Source organism: Salmo trutta, chromosome 23, assembly GCF_901001165.1.
Source record: "Salmo trutta chromosome 23, fSalTru1.1, whole genome shotgun sequence".
NCBI lineage: Eukaryota > Metazoa > Chordata > Actinopteri > Salmoniformes > Salmonidae > Salmo > Salmo trutta.
This window is the reverse complement of record NC_042979.1, coordinates 8,002,911-8,023,847: the sequence shown is the minus strand read 5'-3', so window position 1 is coordinate 8,023,847 and position 20,937 is coordinate 8,002,911. Positions and strand designations below refer to the sequence as shown.

Genomic DNA, 20,937 nt, shown 5'->3' with positions numbered 1-20,937 from the left:
AGATTCGAACCAGGTACTGCAGTGATGCCTCTTGCACTGAGATGCAGTGTCTTGGGACACACACACACTTTACCCCTACTATATACATACTACCTCATACCCCTGCACATCGACTCGGTACAGTTACTCCCTGTACGTTTTTTTCCCACTCATTGTTATTTACTGTGGAGTTATTCCTCGTGTCACTATTTGCAAAAATCACTAAAGCTGGAGACTCTTATCTCCCTCACTAGCTTTAAGCACCAGCTGTCAGAGCAGCTCACAGATCCCTGCACCTGTACATAGCCCATCTGTAAATAGCCCATCCAACTACCTCATCCCCATACTGAATTTATTTATCTTGCTCCTTTGCACCCCAATATCTCTACTTGCACATTCATCTTCTGCACATTCTACCATTCCAGTGTTTAATTGCTATATTGTAATTACTTCGCCACAATGGCCTATTTATTGCCTTACCTCCCTTATCCTACCTCATTTGCACATGTTGTATATAGACTTTTTCTACTGTATTACTGATTGTATGTTTGTTTATTCCATGTGTAACTCTGTGTTGTTGTATGTGTCGAACTGCTTTGCTTTATTTTGGCCAGGTCGCAGTTGCAAATGAGAACTTGTTCTCAACTAGCCTACCTGGTTAAATAAAGGTGAAATAAAATAAATGTATATTTTATTTATCTTTAACTGCATTGTTGGAAAAGGACCCCTAAGTAAGCATTTAAATGTTAGTCTACGAAGCATGTGACAAATAAAATTTGATTAGACATAGCCTAGGCTACTATAACATTTGAAAACGAGTGGGAATAAATATCAGAATTAGGCTGCCTGTCTAAACGCAGCCCACATTTCTTTGAAGACGTGTTGATTTTGAAAGGCAGTTGATTTATCCAATCTCGGCACAATATTTTGTTATCTCGAATCTGCACTCTCCAATCAGTGAAAGAAGACAGACGCCCTATTTTGCGGCCCGACTGTAATGGGAAGATTGTTCAACCAATTTCAGGACAAAAATTGGCTGTGAAGAACACGGTTTGGCAGCAGGTTTGTTTCATATTAGTTTAGCTAAAACAATCTAAATAGGTTAGTGGTTGGCGTTCAATTATTTGAGGCTGTTTTTTAGTTAACGTTATTTATTTTACATTTTAATCGGTCATTGGGGAATTAAATCAGTTTTGGGCTCATTTGGGGACACGCCTCGAACTGTATCGCTAATATTAGCTAGCTAGGAGTTGAGCCTAGTTAATCTAGTTACCCAAACGTTTGCGGTTACCTCCGTTGAGAAAAGTGTACCTAACGTTTAGCTATGCAAAACGGCCTTAGTTTTATACTGTAGTTGGCTAACTAGCTAGCTTGCTAACTCGCCTAGCTACATACAGCGCATGTAACGTTACACATATGGGTTTAGCCAATAATCATAACTACCTGGTTAACGTTAACCAGCTAATACAGGTTCAGACAACGTTAACAGAAACACAACAGCTGACTTCTTGACCAAAAAAATATGCGCTAGATAACGCGTTTCTGTAAATGTGTTTGTGCAGAAGTAGCTAGCTAGCTACTATAGGCCTTCAGAGCTACCGTGTAATCTAGTTGGGTAGCAAGCTAACGTTACTAGCTAGATTACTTCCAGTGTTGCCACGCATTAGGTCATTGACTGGCTAACGTTAACTAGCTAGATAAATAGCTTGTCCACATCAGTATTAAGCAGACGTTAACTTGCTAATGTCATCCCTGACTTACACTTTACACCCACGCCAGAAGTTACTTATCTAGCTAGTTACAATGAGAGGTGACAAACTACCCCCAACAAATTGTCGGGCGACTGTACTGTGTTAATTTGAGCCGTTTGACCCGTCAAAATTACATTTAGCTATGTCATCAAGCGGCAACCACTCGTATTAAGGGCGGTGATTTGGGATGTTTTACGTTAAATTACACTATAGTAAGTACATTTGTTTATCCTGTGGCACGGCATTAATAGGAATTAAAGTAGCCTAAAGACCGGTAGATGGCAATATTAAGTTGTGCCATCTTACCGTCCAAATGCATTGTATGCAGCCGGCAATACATTCATATCCTCTGTGGATAAAATAAAAAAAACGGGGGGGAAATGTGTACTTTCCTTTCCATTTCCACCACCATGCTACTGGAGTGGCTAAAAGCCAATGCCGGATGTTTTCAATCACGTTCAGCCAATCAGGTTTAAACTCGGACCAGGGGTTCGGTCTATTTTAAGCAAGCCTGTTGAGTTGGCAGCGTCGCATTAGTGGAAACCAAGACTGTTCTCAAGGCAGACCTGGATGTAACTAGATATGTTCGAGTCCCGGACAATTTTAGCTAACCCTTTTCCTAACCACAATCTAATCGTCCCAACCTGCCACTAATTCTCCTAACCTGCTCCATAAGTTTTCCCTCACCTGCCACGAAAGTAACTTCTGCTAGTCCAAACCAACAGACCCTCCAAGAGAGTCTTGGTTTCCACTAATGAGATGCAGCGTTGCATTAGGTTAGGGGTGAGAAAAAAAGACTGCTGCAACTTTATTGGCTGAACGTAAACAGAACATCCAGGATTATAATTTAGCTAGGAGGAAATCAAAGCCTATGCTGTCTGAATTGAGAATGTTGTAAGAACCGGTCCACGAGGGATACGAATGTATTGCCGGCTGCGTACAATGCATTTGGACGGTAAGATGACATGACTATTGCCATCTGCCAGCCTTTGGGATGTCATTTTAGTTGTAAGCAGGGGCAAGGCAACAGGTTTGATTAGTGACAGGATTGGTGAAGTCTTGTCTGACACATCCTCAAGAGGCATAGCCTTATTTCCATTGTTGCCTCCCCACAGCAGATCCACAAGAGGAGGCTGTTCACGTTTCATCGCTGGTGCAAGACAATGGAGACAGAAATCGAGCAGCAGGAAGAAGAGACCACGTTCAGCAACACTGACACTAACGGTAAGACATGAAGGATATTCTGTCAATGCGTTATCAGACATATCAACTATTGGAGAAAAGAGGGTGTTGTCAGTCTTTACAGAAGGGACTACTGGTATATCTGCATGCTGGCACCATGACTGCATGTCAGATGGCCATGTTGTTTTTTTGTCCAATCACTGCTGTTTTTGGAGCAGTTCTGCCCAGTTTTGATCCAGGAAGGGGAGTGGTAGGGGCTGAACACATGCTGGGTGGATGCTGTCGCTTGGCTGGAACATGTATAGGGCACAGTGTAGCATCAGGCTAACGCTCCAGGTTTCTCCCTCCAGGTAAACGCCCTGCCGAGGACATGGACGAGGAGCAGGCCTTCAAGCGCTCTCGCAACACAGACGAGATGGTTGAGCTGCGGGTACTGCTGCAGAGCAAAGTAAGCCTGTCAACAGAAATGGGATTTTAGGCCTATTCCTTTTAAAAATCAGAAATTCCTGATTGTTCCATGTCTATCATTCAGCGGACTATCTGACCCATTATTCTGTCCCTAAGTAAAACCCTCTTTTCCCCTCAGAATGCTGGAGCCGTTATTGGAAAGGGTGGCAAGAATATAAAAGCCTTACGCACAGACGTGAGTATACAGAATTGGCAGCATCAAATCTTTTCCTCGACCAGGGGATTTGCTGTAAAGCTATAATTATTAGAACTGAGAATTGCTAGGGACCTCAGGATACGATATCACAATACTTGGGTGCCAATACAATATGTATTGCGATTCTCATGATTGTCACAATTCTATGTGTATTGTGATTGGACGTTCCAAATGTATTATTGTTCACCATGTCTGCTGCAGAGACAAGGGGGAGCATAAGGATGAGTTTTGATCACTCAGGGAAATAAAGTTGCTGGCTTACTACTTAAAAAGATGGAGAATAAGCTATAGGATGAAATACCAGAGTTTTGACACAGCAGACTAGCGTGAGCTAACGCTACCTACAGTAGCAAATAAATATGTACAATGCATTCGGAAAGTATTCAGACCCCTTGACTTCCATTGTTAGATATTCTAAAGTGGATTAAACCCCCCCCTCCCCAAATGACAGAATTTAAAAAAAATTTACCAATTTAAACTGAAATCAGATTTATATAAGTATTCAGAACCTTCAGATCAGTACTTTGTTGAAGCATCTTTAGCAGCAATTACAGCCTTGAGTCTTCTTGGGTATGACACTACAAGCTTGGCACACCTGTATTTCCTGCGCTGTCTTGGCTGTGTGCTTAGGGTCATTGTCCTGTTGGAAGGTGAACGTTCGCCCCAGTCGGAGGTCCTTAGCGCTCTGGAGCAGATTTTCATCAAGGATCTGTCTCCTAGTCCCTGCTTCTGAAAAACATCCCCACAGCATGATGCTGCCACCCCCATGCTTCACCATAGGGATAGTGCCAGGTTTTTTCCAGATGTGATGTCTTTCATTCAGGCAAAAGAGTTCAGTCTTTGTTTCATCAGACCAGAGAGTCTTGTTTCTCATGTTCTGAGAGTCCTTTAGGTGCCTTTTGGCAAACTCCAAGCGGGCTGTCATGTGCCTTTTACTGAGTGGCTTCCGTCTGGCCACTCCACTGTAAAGGCCTGATTGGTGGAGTGCTGCAAAGATGGCTGTCCTTCTGGAAGGTTCTCCCATCTCTGGACTCTACAGCTCTGTCAGTGACCATCGGGTTTTGGGTCACCTCCCTGACCTAGGCCCTTCTCCCCGATTGCTCAATTTGGCCGGGCGGCCAGCTCTAGGAAGAGTCTTGGCGGTTTCAAACTTCTTCCATTTAAGGATGATGGAGACCACTGTGTTCATGGGGTCCTTTAATGCTGCAGAATTGTTTTGGTACCCTTCCCCAGATCTGTGCCTCGACACAATCCTGTCTCGACGCTCTACAGATCATTTCTTCGACCTCTTGGCTTGTTTTTTTTTCTCTGACATGCACCGTCAACTGTGGGACATTATATAGACAGATGTGTGTCTTTCCAAATCATGTCCAATCAATTTAATTTACCACAGGTGGACTCCAATCAAGTTTTAGAAACATCTCAATGATGATCAATGGAAACTGGATGCACCTGAGCTCAATTCCGAGTTTCATAGCAAAGGGTCTGAATACTTATGTAAATAAGATCTGTTTTTTATTTTTAATACATTTGCAAAAATGTCTAAACCTGTTTTCGCTTTGTCATTATGGAGTATTGTGTGTTGATTGTTACATTACAGCCTTATTCTAAAATGTATCAATGTGGAAAGAGTCAAGGGTTTTGAATACTTTCTGGGTGCACTGTATATGTATAGATAATATATTGCGATATGTAATTATAATTATTTTTTCTTCTCCCATCACTAATAATTGACGTTGTATACCTAACATTTTCATAGACATTATGGTAGCCAACAACCCCATTTCTAATGACAACCCTAACGAGCCCTATTAAACAAACGTGATCCCCGTATTAAATGGTTATCCTCTGATAAAGGTCATCTCCCATCTATAGACTGACTGTCAATTGTTTGACTTGATTGGTCAAATGGTGCATGTCCGAACACTTGGAGAGACAACAGCAGCTTTATTTTATACAGTAGTCAGATTCTCGCTTTCCCAAATGGCACATCTATAGGTTGGCTCATGTGGACAGACATGGTTTGGCTTGATTGGACCAGATTTGGGGTCGAGGGTGGGTGGGGCATTCTCATGGTTCAGATAAAAGGAAACGGTCCTCCCTACTGAACTCTGAATGTGATTTCTAATGCCCCTTACAGCTTTGAAACTATACCGGACTGTGGCGATGTCCCTTCAACTGGTGTCTCAAAGCCTGAGCGGACCTATAGTCTGTTACAACCTCTATAGCCATGCAGTCCATTTAGCTAACAGTGTGTTTGTTAGAGCTGGCTCAGTCTAGTCGCCGTTGTTCTTTTTTTTTTTTGTATTTTTTTTAAAGCAGTATAGTGATGGAGTATAGCGTGTATTCAATTAAAATGTATTCCTTCTCCCCCTCTTCCCTCTCCTTTACTTTTTTATTTTTGGCCACCTTCCTCCGTTGCCCATGTACTGGATCGACATGCCCCTCCTGCGTTGCCCACCTTGACGTTGGCCCAACCTCCGCCCCTGAACGCCCGCCCACCTGACACCCCGGTTGGCCCCGCCCCGCCCCGCCGCTCGCCCACAAACGTGCCCCTCCTTAAACGGGCACCTTACTTGACATCATGTGATTGAATGCCCTTGCCCAATGCCAACCTCCACGGCCAATGCAGTACAATGCCAGTGTATCAGTCCCTGACAGCAGTGGCCCAGAGCGGTATGTCCCACCAGTTATTGCCTCACTGCCTGATTAGAACAGAGAAACATGTCTTTGATAACCTGCCTTCTGTTTCATTTTAACATTTTTTTTACATATAGAACCCCTCCCCTTCCCCTTTATCAGGAGACGTGTATTGTTCCATTGAATTTTTCTGTCTTCTCCCCCACATTTAGGTATTTCCATTTAATTTGGACCTTTTTTTGTCACTATAAATGAAGTTACTTGTCCCGTACAGCGGGAGATTTAAAAATAATTATCCTCCACTTTCAGTAGTTCATATTGAACTGTTGGATGTTTCCTTGCTGTGATATTATTCGTCTTGAACTGTGGAAAGGAAAGCCAATGATATTTCTCGCTCTGTCCTTCTGGCCCACCTTGCTCCCCCCTACCCCCTGCGCCCCTCCCCCACCCCACTGTTCTCAACATCACTGTTCATGATCTGAACGCTCAAGCTCCGCCCACTCTGTCACTCATCACTGTCGTCTCTTTTTTTCCCCCCTTGTGCTGCATCTCCCTGTTTGGTTTCTCTCAGGCCCCCCCATCGGTCCAGACTGCCTGCCAAACCTCTCATTCCCCCCCTCGCTCCTGTCCGCCACCTAGTGGTTACCACTCGCATCCCCCCCACCCCCTGCTTTCTTTATTTGTTTCTGTTCTACCCCCGACCCCCTGTCACTATGAGAAGGTGTGCCGGTGGCACGATTGTGATGGCGAGTTTATTCTATATTTTTTTTAATTGCTGCACATGATGATTAAAAGAAGGCTTCTCTCTCCCCCTGACTGTGGCCAGCCTTGTGCCTCACGTTGTAATCTAATGCCCTGCCAAACCTGCCCCATTCCAATCTTCCTGTCTTTCTTTGTTGAATGTGAGATAAGCGAGTGCATGTCAAGTTGCTCGTATTTCAGTCCAGTGTTGGGAAAGCCAAAAGATGTACAGTATACAGCAGTCCTCTTCTTCCTTTGCTTTTTGTTTTTTTTAACTCTTTGTGTGACCTTCACGTGAGTGTTAGTCTTAAAGTAAGTTTTTTATTTTACTTATATTTTTATTTTTTTTCTGTTTTGCATCATTACCTTTGGCCACATGCCATTTCCTACCAGGATTCTGAGTGTGAGTGCAGATATTGACACCATCGGAGAGATTCTGCTGAAGATCATACCTACTCTGGAAGAGGTGAGTCCCCCGCGGCCTCCAAAGATATAAGAGCGTCTGCTAAATGACGTAAATGTAAAATGTGTAGGTTTGTATTTTTCCCTGATCCTCAGTCGAGAGTTAAAGGCCGTATTTGACCTGACTGATCTGTACCTGTTTTTTCCTAGTACCAGCATTATAACGGGATTGATTTTGACTGCGAGCTGCGTTTGCTGATCCATCAGAGTTTGGCCGGGGGAATCATCGGGGTGAAAGGTGCCAAGATAAAGGAGTTGAGAGAGGTAAGATGGGATCCTGCTGTCTGTCATGTGTACACCACTGGTTTCAAAATGTTGACTTGACTCAGTCCATAGTCATGGTTAAAGATAAGCTGAAATGTAGTGCATGATCAGTCCTTAATCGTTGTTGCCCACTTTTCCTTAGATGGCTATGGGGAGTGCATTGGAAGATGTATATTATTTCATGCTCAAAGCTGAAGAAGGGTCAAACCCATTTTGAACATTTGGCGTTGTGCGGAGTCTTCCTGTGTTGCGGGTGTATTTCATGCTGAGCTTCCTCTGTCTCCACCAGAACACCCAGACCACCATCAAGCTGTTCCAGGAGTGCTGTCCTCAGTCCACTGACCGTGTGGTTCTGGTTGGAGGGAAGCCAGACCGTGTTGTTGAATGCATCAAAGTTATCCTGGACTTGGTATCTGAGGTGGGTGAGAGTTCAGTTCTGAGCCGGTGACCACAACCCACTTCCCCATCACCCGTGTCTAAACATTGAAACTCACTGAAAGTCAGTCACTTATACTAGAATTGTACCAATTTAACAGCAGACACTTTTTTTGTTTGTTTTACATATTCCATTTACAACAGTTGTGGACATTGTAGTCATTTCAGAGCTACATTTCTTCACAGGGCTACAGACATGTAGCATCTCAATAGTATCATAGTGTTATCCATCTTTCTGTAGGCGCCTATCAAAGGGCGCGCCCAGCCCTATGACCCCAACTTCTACGACGAGACGTATGACTACGGCGGCTTCACCATGATTTACGAAGAGCGGGGCCGGCGGCCCATGGGGGGCTTCCCCATGCGGGGCAGGGGGGGCTTTGAACGCATGCCCCCCGGCCGCGGGGGCCGACCTATGCCCCCCTCCAGACGGGACTATGACGACATGAGCCCTCGTCGGGGACCGCCCCCTCCCCTGCCAGGTAGAGGAGGGCGTGGAGGGAGCCGGGCTCGAAACCTGCCCCTCCCCCCACCACCACCCCCAAGAGGAGGGTAAGGAGATTAGCTTCCTTTTTGTTCTTTCATTGACTTGTTCATGGCTACCTCTATCACATTCAGTTACTCAGTAAAAAAAAAATCTAACCGTGTACCTTCCCTGTGTGTAAGTATCACAGCTTCCCCACTACTGTTAGTCATATACATCATCTCGGATTTCTCCTATGTTAACGCGATCATATAGACCCAAGTCATACTGTCAGACTAATCCTTAAAGTAATCTTTTATGGCACAGTTCCACTGAGTCATGCTGCACATGTTGTGTTTGTTTGCAGAGGGGACCGGTTCTCCCACCAGAGTTATCACGGCAACATGGACGACAGACCAAAGTAAGTCATTTGTGTAAAAGGCATCAACTGCAGAGTGGTTAGGGTGAAACTTTTCCACTTCTCCAAATCAGCATAGTTTTTTTGGAGAATGGAGCTCTCGGCTGTGGAGTTGAAAATGCTGGGTTTACTCTTCTGTTGATTTAATGGGCGTCAATATGGTTTTAGCCATGGCACAGTAGCTATTCTGTCAACATGACCTCTTATCTTATAAGTAGATGACTATATGAACACCACATCTGTATCGGTGTCTGCTTATGAATACTGATTCCAAAACAAGTTGTTGTGGCTCTTCACACTCTCGGGTGGCTAAACGAAAAGCCAAGAAGGACTTGTCACACTTGTGTTGTATAGACTTGTCAGCCTGTTGGTTTGGGGGGCACTATCTGTCCAGTAAAGGTGGTAAACTGAACCCTCTCCATCTCATGCCATGTTAACCCTGACAACCTCCCATCTTATCTAAGCAGCGACAGGAGAGGAAGACCAGGAGACCGCTACAACAGCATGGTGAGTGACCTCAGCATTTCTGCGTTTGGATAAGGGTTTAAGCATGGTAGAGCGAGTTAGTCTGTCAATTGCCTGGTCTTATAATAGTAGGCAAGTCGACACAGTTTGGATTGTCGTAGCTACTCTACTTATGGAAATGGATTGGTATTGTTTTCCTGTTCTAGTGAAAGCACTGTGGTTTGGACACTGTGGCGCTGCTCTTCAACGAGCGAGCGTACTGGTTAGGCCTCTTGTTGCCTGGCAACAGTTGTCTCCTTGGTTACCAAGGAGCAGCTGAGTACATAGTCTGGAGCTGCTAAACTAACAAATGAACTTGAGGTGAAACCAAAGCGATTTCCGGGCAGGGTTGGTAGGGTCGTACCAATAATGTACAAAGTCGAAAATGAATAGGGCAGCTAAGATTCATATGCGCAAATTATGGAGCTCAATCTTAAATGTAAACCAGTATTGACTTGATGTAGGTTTCAGTGTTGTAATAAGCTTCTCATTTTGTCTTTCTCTCTTCCCCATGTCCTGCTGAATACAGAGTGGTGGATATGGTGGTGAGTCTCCTCTCTTCCACATTTACTTTTGGTCACGGTAGTCTCTACCCTGTTTGAATGTCTCTTAGGTCGGTGTAAAGACCTTTCTGTCCAGCAAGCACCACCAGCTGTCCTTTGTCACCCTGTTGGTCTATGTAGTCTGTCAGCCACAATGTGACGTATTGTTATTCTTTTCCTCCATCTTTTCAAAGACAACAATTCCTCGTGGGAGCCCTTTCAGTCGGGTGAGTGCAAATGGATCACATTTGTATCATGTCTCATTTTGTTGCTTCTGTATTTTGTCGTTGTCGTTTTATAAAGGGATGACTTTCCTCACAACAGTGGATAAATTCGAAATGGTATCTCTTGGTCTCTCCAGGTGGCCGAGGGTCATACAGTGACATCGGGGGTCCCGTCATCACAACACAAGTGACCATCCCCAAAGATGTGAGTAAAGGATCAAATAGCAGTCCCAAGCATAATCTTACCACCACACACACACATCCATAAAATATGTACTGTAGAAAAAAAAGATTTGAGAGAATTTCAGATTGATCAGAAACTCCCCACATAAGCCTCTATTCATACGTCGTTGAAATTGCCCCCGAAACCTGGTTGTCATTGTGTCAATTGCATTGTTGGGGAAAAGTAACCCTGGCTCCTCACTTGTCGTAGCTGGCCGGCTCCATCATCGGGAAGGGTGGCCAGCGGATCAAGCAGATCCGTCACGAGTCGGGAGCGTCCATCAAGATAGACGAGCCACTAGAGGGCTCAGAGGACCGCATCATCACCATCAATGGAACACAGGACCAGATCCAGAACGCCCAGTATCTACTGCAGAACAGGCACGTGCTAGCACCCTTTCCTCTTCTCCGGTGGAAACCTATTCAACCCGTCACCCATCAGTGGTAATCAAGGAAGAAAAAAAATAGTTCATGACTAATTGAAATGAAATTGAACATAATGGAGTTCTAGAAATGATTCCTGGGGTTCCTTTATTCACTTTTCCACTGTTTTGTGTTGCAGTGTGAAGCAGTACTCTGGTCGGTTCTTCTAAACAGGGAAGTGGAGTGAAGCCAAACTGCCATGCCCATTCTCTCCCTCAGAGCCAACATTCCCCTGCTTTGGGGAGATGTGCTCTCCCCCGGTCATTTAACACACCATCTTTTAATTAGAAGAAGTTTGGAAATTCTCTCAAAGCTGTCGAATGAATCCCTGTTATTTTTTGCGCTGCTTTTTTTTCTTCTGGATTCTTGTGCTGTTCTGTACTTGGAGTAAACTCATGTGTTCTCTCTCTGCCTCCCCTGAGCCACTCCTCCCCCAGTCAGTACAGCATGCAGAATGTAATCTTGTTTTGTAAGGAACATTTTATGATTAAAAAAATAAATGTAGGTTCTTTTTGCTTATTTTTTTTTTCCCACTGAAAAACTAGGTGCTGTATAAAAACTGAAATATACAGTAATCATTTCATAGGATGAATAAGTGCTAAGATTGTTTTATTTTGTTGGTAGACTGATGGGGCCAAAAGAAAAAGTACTGTTGATTTTAATTTGAGTTTAGTTTTCTACCTGATTTCAGATGTTTAACAAGCCACTCATCGGGATGAACATGATGTAACTCATGCATACATAATAATTGACATTCTGATCCATTTAGACTTGCTTTCGTGTCAGTTTGTAAGCATTTGTTACATTTTAGATGGGATCTTTGTAGACGCCAGTCAGTTTGCAAGGGGAATGTAGCCTTTCTGTTCATATGAGTGGCATGTTCGCTCTACCCGTCTGTAGTATCTGCTGGAAGTCTTGAGTAATAAAATCTGTGCCACCTTTTACTAAACGTGTGGTGGGGGGCAGGCATTTTCTATTGTGACATGTAGGTCTAACGCATCATAATTACAAATGAACTGTTTACTTGCTAGTCGAAACATTTCAGACTTGCTGATTCTTTGAACGCTGCATGTGTATAACTACAACCAGCTAGGTTTCCATCCAATTGGCGACAGATTGTCATGTCAATATTCTAAAATCCGCATAAAAACAATTGTACATTTTCCCCACCAGAGACATTTCCATGAAATTGACCTGTTGTTGATGAAAAGGCTGTACGCGATGACGTAGTTCACATAACTTTTTGCCAATGTACTGAATACAAGTTAAATGGGTTTATATCGTGTTTAACGCTACTGATGGTTTGCGTTGTAGGCCTATTCACTTTGGTCTTGCCACATGAGCTTTTATCAACAGCTAGCAAATACGGTGCGGGTAGGACAGCCTACATGAGAATATTATATATATATTCAAAATGCAGCCAAGCGTCGATCATGTCTCCAGAATAAGACACTCGATATTTATTGGAAAGTAGCATCGATCACCGCGCGCACTTTCACCACCTTGTGAAGTGAAAAACTTCTCTGTAGCCTAAAAACAGATTTTTTTCAGAGTCGTAGTGGGGGCACCACACAACACATCGTATAACTGTTTACTTCGATATGATTCGTATATCAATATTTTCGCATAAAGCCAAGGCGTTTCCATCGCCATTTCTCGCATCATTCATTTTATCGACCGTCTGGTGTGTGTTGTCGATATTTGGAAAGTTTACCGACAAAATGTGCTGTTATCCGGCCCTATCGTGAAATGTTTTATCAGACATACATTAGTCTTAAAATTGTTGGATGGAAACCTGGTTATAGTAACATGCTGGCGCGACATGCCCTCATGAGCCTTCCCCATCTAAACACACCCTCTCCTAACGTCACATGGATCGGGTCTGGAGTGTAGTTGCGTTACGCCAGAACAACACGGCAGCTGCAGCAATAATGGCTAGAATTGTGTCAAAATAAGAGTCCTTTACTACGAGAGACTGTCCGACCCTCCCTCACTCATGGGCCCACACTTTTTAAATTTGGTGAAGATGATTACGACGTATATTAGCATGATGTGGGAAAATGTAAATAAAGACTAGGATGAGTGATGAAGTTGAATAAGGATGAAGAAAAATGTTTTACATGTACTTTTCTGTGTGGAGCACTTTTATTTGGAAGGCTCTTGCCTTTTTGCTGCTAGGTTCACAGGTTACAGAGTAGCCTGTATTCTGTACATAATGAAATTACAAGATTGGACAAGCAAAGGTGAGAATAGAAAAAATGGAGCAAAGTTAAGCAGACAATTTTCAATGAAGACATATTCAAACGCACCATATTGTGGCATGAGATTATTTTTTGATATTCCCGTGCAATAATGGAATTTAGTTTTTTATAAATTTGTGCCGATATGGAGTAAAAGTCCGCCATATTCACTCACCACGCCCGGAGTTCAACATTTGGAGGTAAAGATGTGCTGGTATTTAATTATTCATTCTCCACAGATTGACTGCTACCCAATTTGGCTGCTACTGCATTTCTTTGGAGGACCGCAGTTTATATAAAAAGAAAACAACGTGGTCTATTTCTGCCAAAGTTTTTTTATTTTATTCTGGGAATTGCATTTGCGTTATTATTGCGCTTGGCTTTTACTGCCCAATCTGTACGGCACTGTACTGAAAATCCAAGCTGAGCTGAGGGAAGAATTTTTACAAATATAAATATCGTTAAAAATTATAATTGTTTTCTTTCACTTTGGGAATATAGGTTTACCTCTTCGACTCCAAAGTAGCCAAAGTGTTTTCCAAGGGAGTCATGACTTTGAACTCCGTAGGGGCCTGTTGCCTCAGCGAAGAGGGAAAGGAGGCTCGGCGGATCAACGGCGAGATCGAAAGGCAGCTTCGCCGGGACAAGAAAGACTCGCACCGCGAGTTCAAGCTGTTGCTTCTCGGTAAACTAAGTTCTGAATCCCACTCAAAGCACTGATATGACATCGTATCATTATTTTAAACATTGTTTCATTGTATGACTATCATTGTTACATGGTTGGCTCTGTTATTTCAATGTACACGCCTATAATAAGCATGGCAATTTAAACTTATATTCAAATTAGATATTGCCAAGAAAACAATGTTTATTGTTGTGCATTGTCTTTAGTACTCTTTGATGTTTATATAACTTGAATATGTTCATACAACCAGCTCACAACTGTCAGCTTGTTGGGAGTAAAATAAATGATAACTCAATGAAAGAATGTTGACAGCAAACGGGCCAATGTAGTTTGTTAGGCAACTAAGGAAGTGTTACAATTGCTAAAATAAACACTAGGTTGTTTAATTGCAGAGGGGGACACATTTCTTAGAAATCATCGAATCTTGTCATGGATCACCACCCATTTAAATTAGTAGATCAGAAATCTATTCCAGTGACATACTGTACATACAATGCACACACAGTAGCCAAACCCTCTGACACTTTTGTATCAACATTTAATGGCCAACACAGTCCCTCTCTTCTGTAGCAGGTGACGAATTGCAATTGCTTTAATCTAAATTTCACTTATTCATGAAATTGACAATATAAAGATGACACTATTATAAGCTTAAAATGTGCCTCACTTTCATCAGCAACCTCCGGCTACTGTGTGGGTTAGTGAGAAGAGAGCCACTGCACACATTAATGGTGTTTAAAAGTAGGCATTTAAAAGTGAAACTGAGTTAATCTCCAAGCTTTTTTTCTCCCCAGGGACTGGTGAGAGTGGGAAGAGCACCTTCATCAAGCAGATGAGGATCATCCATGGGACGGGCTACTCCGAGGAGGACAAGCGAGGCTTCACCAAGCTGGTGTACCAGAACATCTTCACTGCCATGCAGACCATGATCCATGCTATGGAGACCCTGCAGATCCCCTACAAGTGTGAAGGCAACCAGGTAACCCTTTTGTTGTTTAATCTATACCGACTTTGCCCGTTTATTGTCAACATTTGGTGTTGGCGCCCACAAGTCTGTTGGTGAGGAGTTTTTGCACCATAATACATTTTATGGACCTGTGTTTTTCCGGACCTTGACACCTTGTAATCTCACCTGGAAAAACTATGAGCATTAGTCATAGCCTCTAGTCTAGAGCAGGGATATTCAACCTTGGGTCTGCGGACCACTAGGTGTCCGCGGAGGTACTGCATGAGGTCCCAAAAATAAAAACATAAAAAAGTATATTACTAGCAATCACATAATAAACACATTTTGAATTACATACCTACAGTATAAAATAGGAGACTATCTTATTTCTAATGATGTTATCTTTAGTTCTCAATTCCTAGTATTGAGCGATTTACATTCATTGGAGCTATTTACACCCACTGGAGTACCTGACATAGGCTGTTAAAAAGTACCCGTGAGCACCAATCGCTGCAAAGTAATGAATAACTATCTACCAAGTCTATTCATTTAAAAAGGTTGATTAATTCTCCTTGCCATTATCATTCACCTTATGATAAGACATGAAACATATTTCTAACGTATGATGGGGGTCCCTGGGCCGCCGGTTTGGCTGGGTGGGAGTGCCTGGGCGAGAAAAGGTTGAAGACCCCTCGTTTAGGGGCTTTCCTGGCAGGTCACATTGTCAGAGAAAACTCCCGACCCTAGCTGTAATGGCTAGGCCCATGTTTGTACAGACCTTTTATTAGTTTCTAGAGGCTCAGTGAGGCTCAGTGAGGCTTGTAGTAAGGGGTTAGGTGATGTCATTATGATATATGTAACTTTGTTTACTTTCTGCCAAGCTGGTGATGTCATTAGTTACTGAGCAGGATGACAGACAAGGTCTTGTAAAAGGTACACTTGGTTGACTGCTGGCCCACACATAAAGTAGGGAATCTCCACGAGAGACAAATATACTTTGCTGACCTTTTCTATCCCGCAAAACCTCCATATAATAATCATACAAATTCACTGCTATGTGCTGCCTGCCTCACACTAACACCCATTTATATTCTAGATAGGTTTGAGGCCAAGCTAACACAATCCCTTGCCTGCCATTTACAAGAATGTGATCACTCAGACAAATGCCTCTCTACGTCTCTCAAGTAATGATCTCTTTCCCCTTCTCTTTGTCTCACCTTTTTCAGGGCCATGCAAATATTGTCATTGAAGTGGATGTGGAGAAGATCACGTTTACAAATCCGTACATTGACGCCATTAAGAGTCTATGGAATGACCCAGGGATCCAGGAATGCTATGATCGGAAGAGGGAATACCAGCTCTCAGACTCTGCCAAATAGTGAGTAAAGAAGTCACCATTACCAGCCTCTAGTCTAGATTGCCAAATAGTGACTAGACACAGAGACCAGTAAATAACTACTCCCTAACTCTTGCCAAATAGTTTCCACTGTGTCCAATACCAGTTATGTTAAGAAACATCTCATTCTCATACATAACAGGATGTGCAGATTTAGGGAAGCAATGAAGAGGTCCAATGACCAGATTGCTTCCTATTGTGATGCTCGGGTGAAAGATTACGTGTCTTATGACCTCTGTGTTTTTCTGAGAAGTGATATAATGAGTAACAGAACTGTAAACAGAATAATAATGATACTAACCCCATCCCTCTCATGCCCTTTCAGCTACCTGAATTCACTGGACCGTATAGCTGAGTCATCTTATGTGCCGACCCAGCAGGATGTGCTCAGGGTCCGGGTCCCCACCACAGGCATCATCGAGTACCCCTTTGACCTCCAGAGTGTGGTCTTCAGGTAAACATTCACATAGCCTACTACTATACTGTCTCCCTGTCTGGTGAACACAAGTGATCAAGATTATCCTAGAATATTAAACTGTTATCAGAGGCATCATTTTGATTTACTCAAATACAAATTGGCATTGTTCCATGTTTTACAGTTCAGTACATAGTAATGACATTTGAATAACTCATCATAACCCATTAGAAAAATAGTTTACTCTGTATTCTCTATACCTGCTTGTTGAGCGTTTCCCCTAAACCTCATCGTGCTGTGCTGCTGTTCGCAGGATGGTGGATGTGGGTGGCCAGAGGTCCGAGAGGCGGAAATGGATACACTGCTTTGAGAATGTCACCTCCATAATGTTCCTGGTGGCTCTCAGTGAATATGACCAGGTCCTGGTAGAGTCTGACAATGAGGTGAGTTTGGCCATTGCGGTTTCAACAGTCCAAAGCATTATGATGTTCTTAGAGGACATTGTATCAGTCCACAGCAGCCATGTTGGAGCCTCCCGGATAATGCTCCCAGATAATGCTGACCAATGACAGTCCATTTTAATCTGTGCTAACCAACTGTACTGCTTGAACTCATGAATGGGTAGATGGACTGCTAAGAGGCAGAACCATGACATCTTACTAGAAAGTTGGCCAAACTTTCTGCCTCTTGCTATCTCTCTATGACTGGCTCTGTTCTAGTGGAGGAGGGGATCAACCGAGAAAGACAATCAACCAGTCAGTCCGAACATAGAGGCACATTGTTCCAGCGCTAATGTTTAATAAGCCCAAACCTGTTATGTGAAGATGACCCAGATTTTCCCAATCCCCCCCCCCAGCTGATCTCCATTCATACGCATTCATAGGGTTGGAGTTGGACCTTGCCTGCTCCCAGATCTCTACTTTAGCCAACCCCTCTGACTGTTGTTACATGACAACTCCAATAGTTGTAGGAGTTGGCTAAATGCACATACAGATCTGGGACCAGCCTACGTGTTCTCTGAGATTTTTTTTTTGAGAATACCCTTCGCACTTTTTGAAAGTCTTTTTATTTTTTTGGTAACACACCTGCTACTTGAACTGGACTTTGACCAACTCAGGGTTTGTGCTCAGTGTTCACCTGCAGGGGGAGCCCTTCAGTCACTGTAATAATTATTGGAACACACTCAAAGCCTGGTTGTTGCACAGTATTTGCATCATACACAATCACTGCAAAGTAATTGTCCACACTGACTGTGTAGATCAGTGGGTCCAACACCAGCTTGAAGGAATAATACAAAAAATGAGTTCAAATACCAGCAGTCTCTTTAACATTGTGTGTGTGTGTGTTCATTTTCTTTACACAGAATCGAATGGAGGAAAGCAAAGCATTGTTCAGGACAATAATAACCTACCCATGGTTTAAAGATTCCTCAATCATACTATTCTTAAATAAGATTGACTTATTGCAGGAGAAAATCTTGTTCTCACATCTGGTGGATTACTTCCCTGAATATGATGGTAAGAACTCCCTTCTTTTCATGGACCTAATGACAAAATGATAAGAGCTTCATTTGCATGTACCGGCTAAATGTGATCATAAGCTACCAATGCAAAATGGATTAGCATTCAGTGATCGTATTACTGATATAGTGTATAGATATAAACACCCTAAATAAACCCTATTAATAGCATACTCACCATAAATAAAGTATTGTATATACGATGTAGCCGTCAAAAACCATTTACATGACCTTGCCCCTTATGGCCTATAATCGATCCTTGAAGGTGCAATTTGCAACCTCTTTGTCCCCTGTGGCCACAGAAGGACATTCACAAACAATGTTTAAACCTCAAGCAGCACACACACAGTTCCAGTTAAGGCAATCGGTGGGCAGTACACTTTCAAAGACCATCCTCTTCTGTCCTGTTGGGCCAATACCTTGTTCCATTAACCGGAAATGAAACAATATTTAATATGTATCGCTTTAGACCAATATAACAATAAAAAAAAGCATCTGTCATAATTTCATGAATCATAACTAATCGTATCTCCTCCTCTCAGGACCCCAGCGGGACCCACAGGCAGGAAGAGAATTCATCTTGAAGATGTTTGTGGACCTGAATCCAGAAAGCGATAAAATCATCTATTCCCACTTCACCTGTGCCACCGACACGGAGAACATTCGATTTGTCTTCGCCGCTGTCAAGGACTTCATCCTGCAGCTGAATCTAAAGGAGTACAACCTGGTTTAAAGACTCCAGCCGACAGCAGTTAGACTTTTATTGCAATCTGCTCCAACAGCTGCAGCCAGAGACCAGGGCCCGGAGCCATAGTACAAACTTCTTCAGTATGACTGGTTGTCTTCCACTACGGTGAAACCCTACTACCCACAATGGGAGTTGAAGACTGCATCTACAGAGCATTTCCATAAATGGCTGGTTTATTTCCAATGGATTTCAACTGCTCACCACTGCATTTTGTTTAAAATGGGCATCTTTGATTTTGTCCACGGGGTGTGTCATGATGATGAATAATACTGTGCCTTTTTGAGGAAAGATGATTCTGGTGTACACCGAGAGTTATTAGGAACTCTTTGTAAACCATTCAAAACACATTATAACAGTGTAAACACACTTCAGATGAGAGTTAAAGTGCTTTGATGTGCCACCTGTCTCTCTGAGGACTGTTGACCCATGGCTCTCTTGTCAGACAATGTCTGGTTGACATTTAGATAACTGCTATGCAGCTCTTCACCTTATATCCTCCAGCGGGTCGCAGTCTATACATTGTTTACGTATTTAAATGAGTAGTCATTCTCTGGGTCAGAGGATAGAATCAACAATCATAATCATCACCTAGGACGTGTAAACTAGCATACAGGTATTATTTGCACATCTGACACATTTTGTTGTTTTTCTATTGGTGTATACATTGTAAGTGGGGCTTATGTGTTGCCAAAATAGTATTACCTCTATTGACTGAATAGCCTGTACTGAAGTGTGAAATCTGAAGCTGTACCACCACATTTTTAGCTGAAATGTGCTTGACTATCAACACTTTGCAGTTGTAAATACTGTACACGTCAACTACCAGTGTTATAACATAACTATATTTACCCCCACTAAACAGAGCATCATGATACTGTTCCTCATCCAATAAGGGAAAGTTATCCACTTAGACAAGGTCTATCGTTGATCCGTAACATTGCTTTTTGTCGGTCCTTTGTATTCTCAGTGGAGATGTACTGTATTGCTTTGGCACAGTTTCAGTTCAGGGACAACTTTGATTAGCATTATTGAGTCACTTTCTGGTTTCAAGATCATTTGTGAAAAGGGCTGAAAATGACTCCCCATACAGTGTTTGTGTGTGTGTGTCTCTCTCTCTCTCTCTCTCTCTCTCTCTCTCTATATATATATATATATTGCACTTTGTAAATACAAACTGGTACAGTGATTTCCTGTGTGTTCTCTTGTTTGAAGGTCCTGTAAAATGAAAAGTGTTGTAATTCTTACCTGCTGAATGAGAACGTTGGGTCCAATGACCTGCTTTGAACACAGGCGTTCATTTCTTGAATCATATGTATATATGTAATATGAGAGTACAAATAAATACTAATCAGAAGGTTCTCTGCACTATTTCATTTGTGTCAATCAATCTGTCGTTACGTGCCATTTTTAAAGTCTGTTGAAAATAAAGCATATATATTTTGCATTTTTTGTCAAATACTTTTTGGAGCAATGTGCACGTTTTGAAATTGTGATGGAATAAATCATTCCAATTTACGCAACATCTTTCTCTGTGCTTTCTTTGCATATTTGTGTGATGATTGCCACAGAATCTACGGCATAGAGGGAATGCCATAGATGGTGTTGGAGGATTACACTGCCACTCATTGTTTGTCATGGGTTTTAATGTCTGTCTGCCTTCTCTCCCAGCTCATCTGTGAGAGTTAATGCTCTCTAATCCTTTCAGTGATATCCATCTGGTCAAAGACAGCATGGCTGCAGGGAGAAATGTACTGCTACTGATTTAGAGAGCATATTTCCTGTTGTGGATACAATGTGGTTCACACTGACAGGGACATGAGTGTAGGCCTATAGGATGTGTGTGTCAGCTTCATATTATTTGCACCAAGGAGACCAGGGTGGCTGCTATCATAGTAACACTTTCCTGTAGACTTCATACTCCATAGGGCTAGGCTACTCCTTTTATGATGTCCTTGTTTCATTGTTCAACTGGCAGGCACACACACGCCTATAAACCCAATGTGTTCCAAATAGCAACAGATCAACCCAGCCTGTGTGGCACTGGTGAGAAACCTTCCCTACTTGGCACAGAATA

General features: G+C 42.7%; 2 protein-coding genes across 8 annotated transcripts; both read left to right on the top strand.

Annotated features, from left to right (window-relative positions):
• The first annotated feature begins 935 nt into the window (after window positions 1–935).
• On the top strand, window positions 936–11,856 carry LOC115159208 (heterogeneous nuclear ribonucleoprotein K). 6 transcript variants are annotated; one of them, XM_029708691.1, is made up of 16 exons: window positions 936–1,041; window positions 2,846–2,954; window positions 3,263–3,360; window positions 3,499–3,555; window positions 6,209–6,252; window positions 7,351–7,423; window positions 7,576–7,683; window positions 7,973–8,101; window positions 8,360–8,670; window positions 8,949–9,002; window positions 9,464–9,506; window positions 10,033–10,048; window positions 10,240–10,272; window positions 10,407–10,474; window positions 10,703–10,935; window positions 11,054–11,856. In XM_029708691.1, the coding sequence occupies exons 2-16, from the start codon at window positions 2,894–2,896 to the stop codon at window positions 11,082–11,084; spliced, it is 1,359 nt and encodes a 452-aa protein (XP_029564551.1). In that variant the 5' UTR covers window positions 936–1,041; window positions 2,846–2,893; the 3' UTR covers window positions 11,085–11,856. The 6 variants fall into 6 exon arrangements, with proteins under 6 accessions (XP_029564551.1, XP_029564553.1, XP_029564550.1 ...); XM_029708693.1 differs by having other exon boundaries at window positions 7,570–7,683; window positions 9,467–9,506; window positions 10,703–10,872; XM_029708690.1 differs by having other exon boundaries at window positions 7,570–7,683; window positions 9,467–9,506.
• Window positions 11,857–11,992: 136 nt separating this feature from the next.
• LOC115159209 (guanine nucleotide-binding protein G(q) subunit alpha) lies at window positions 11,993–20,383 on the top strand. 2 transcript variants are annotated; one of them, XM_029708694.1, is made up of 8 exons: window positions 11,993–13,354; window positions 13,656–13,839; window positions 14,634–14,818; window positions 16,012–16,163; window positions 16,507–16,635; window positions 16,910–17,039; window positions 17,960–18,113; window positions 18,658–20,383. In XM_029708694.1, the coding sequence occupies exons 2-8, from the start codon at window positions 13,704–13,706 to the stop codon at window positions 18,846–18,848; spliced, it is 1,077 nt and encodes a 358-aa protein (XP_029564554.1). In that variant the 5' UTR covers window positions 11,993–13,354; window positions 13,656–13,703; the 3' UTR covers window positions 18,849–20,383. The 2 variants fall into 2 exon arrangements, with proteins under 2 accessions (XP_029564554.1, XP_029564555.1); XM_029708695.1 differs by lacking the exon at window positions 11,993–13,354 and having other exon boundaries at window positions 13,364–13,839.
• Window positions 20,384–20,937: the final 554 nt, after the last annotated feature.

Coding starts and splice junctions, on each gene's coding strand:
- LOC115159208 (XM_029708688.1), top strand. CDS start 2,894: ATGGAGACAGAAATCGAGCAGCAGGAAGAAGAGACCACGTTCAGCAAC. Junction 7,424..7,569: donor TCATACCTACTCTGGAAGAG/GTGAGTCCCCCG, acceptor GTTTTTTCCTAG/TACCAGCATTATAACGGGAT. Junction 10,273..10,406: donor GTGGGAGCCCTTTCAGTCGG/GTGAGTGCAAAT, acceptor TGGTCTCTCCAG/GTGGCCGAGGGTCATACAGT.
- LOC115159209 (XM_029708694.1), top strand. CDS start 13,704: ATGACTTTGAACTCCGTAGGGGCCTGTTGCCTCAGCGAAGAGGGAAAG. Junction 14,819..16,011: donor ACAAGTGTGAAGGCAACCAG/GTAACCCTTTTG, acceptor CACCTTTTTCAG/GGCCATGCAAATATTGTCAT. Junction 16,164..16,506: donor CTCTCAGACTCTGCCAAATA/GTGAGTAAAGAA, acceptor ATGCCCTTTCAG/CTACCTGAATTCACTGGACC.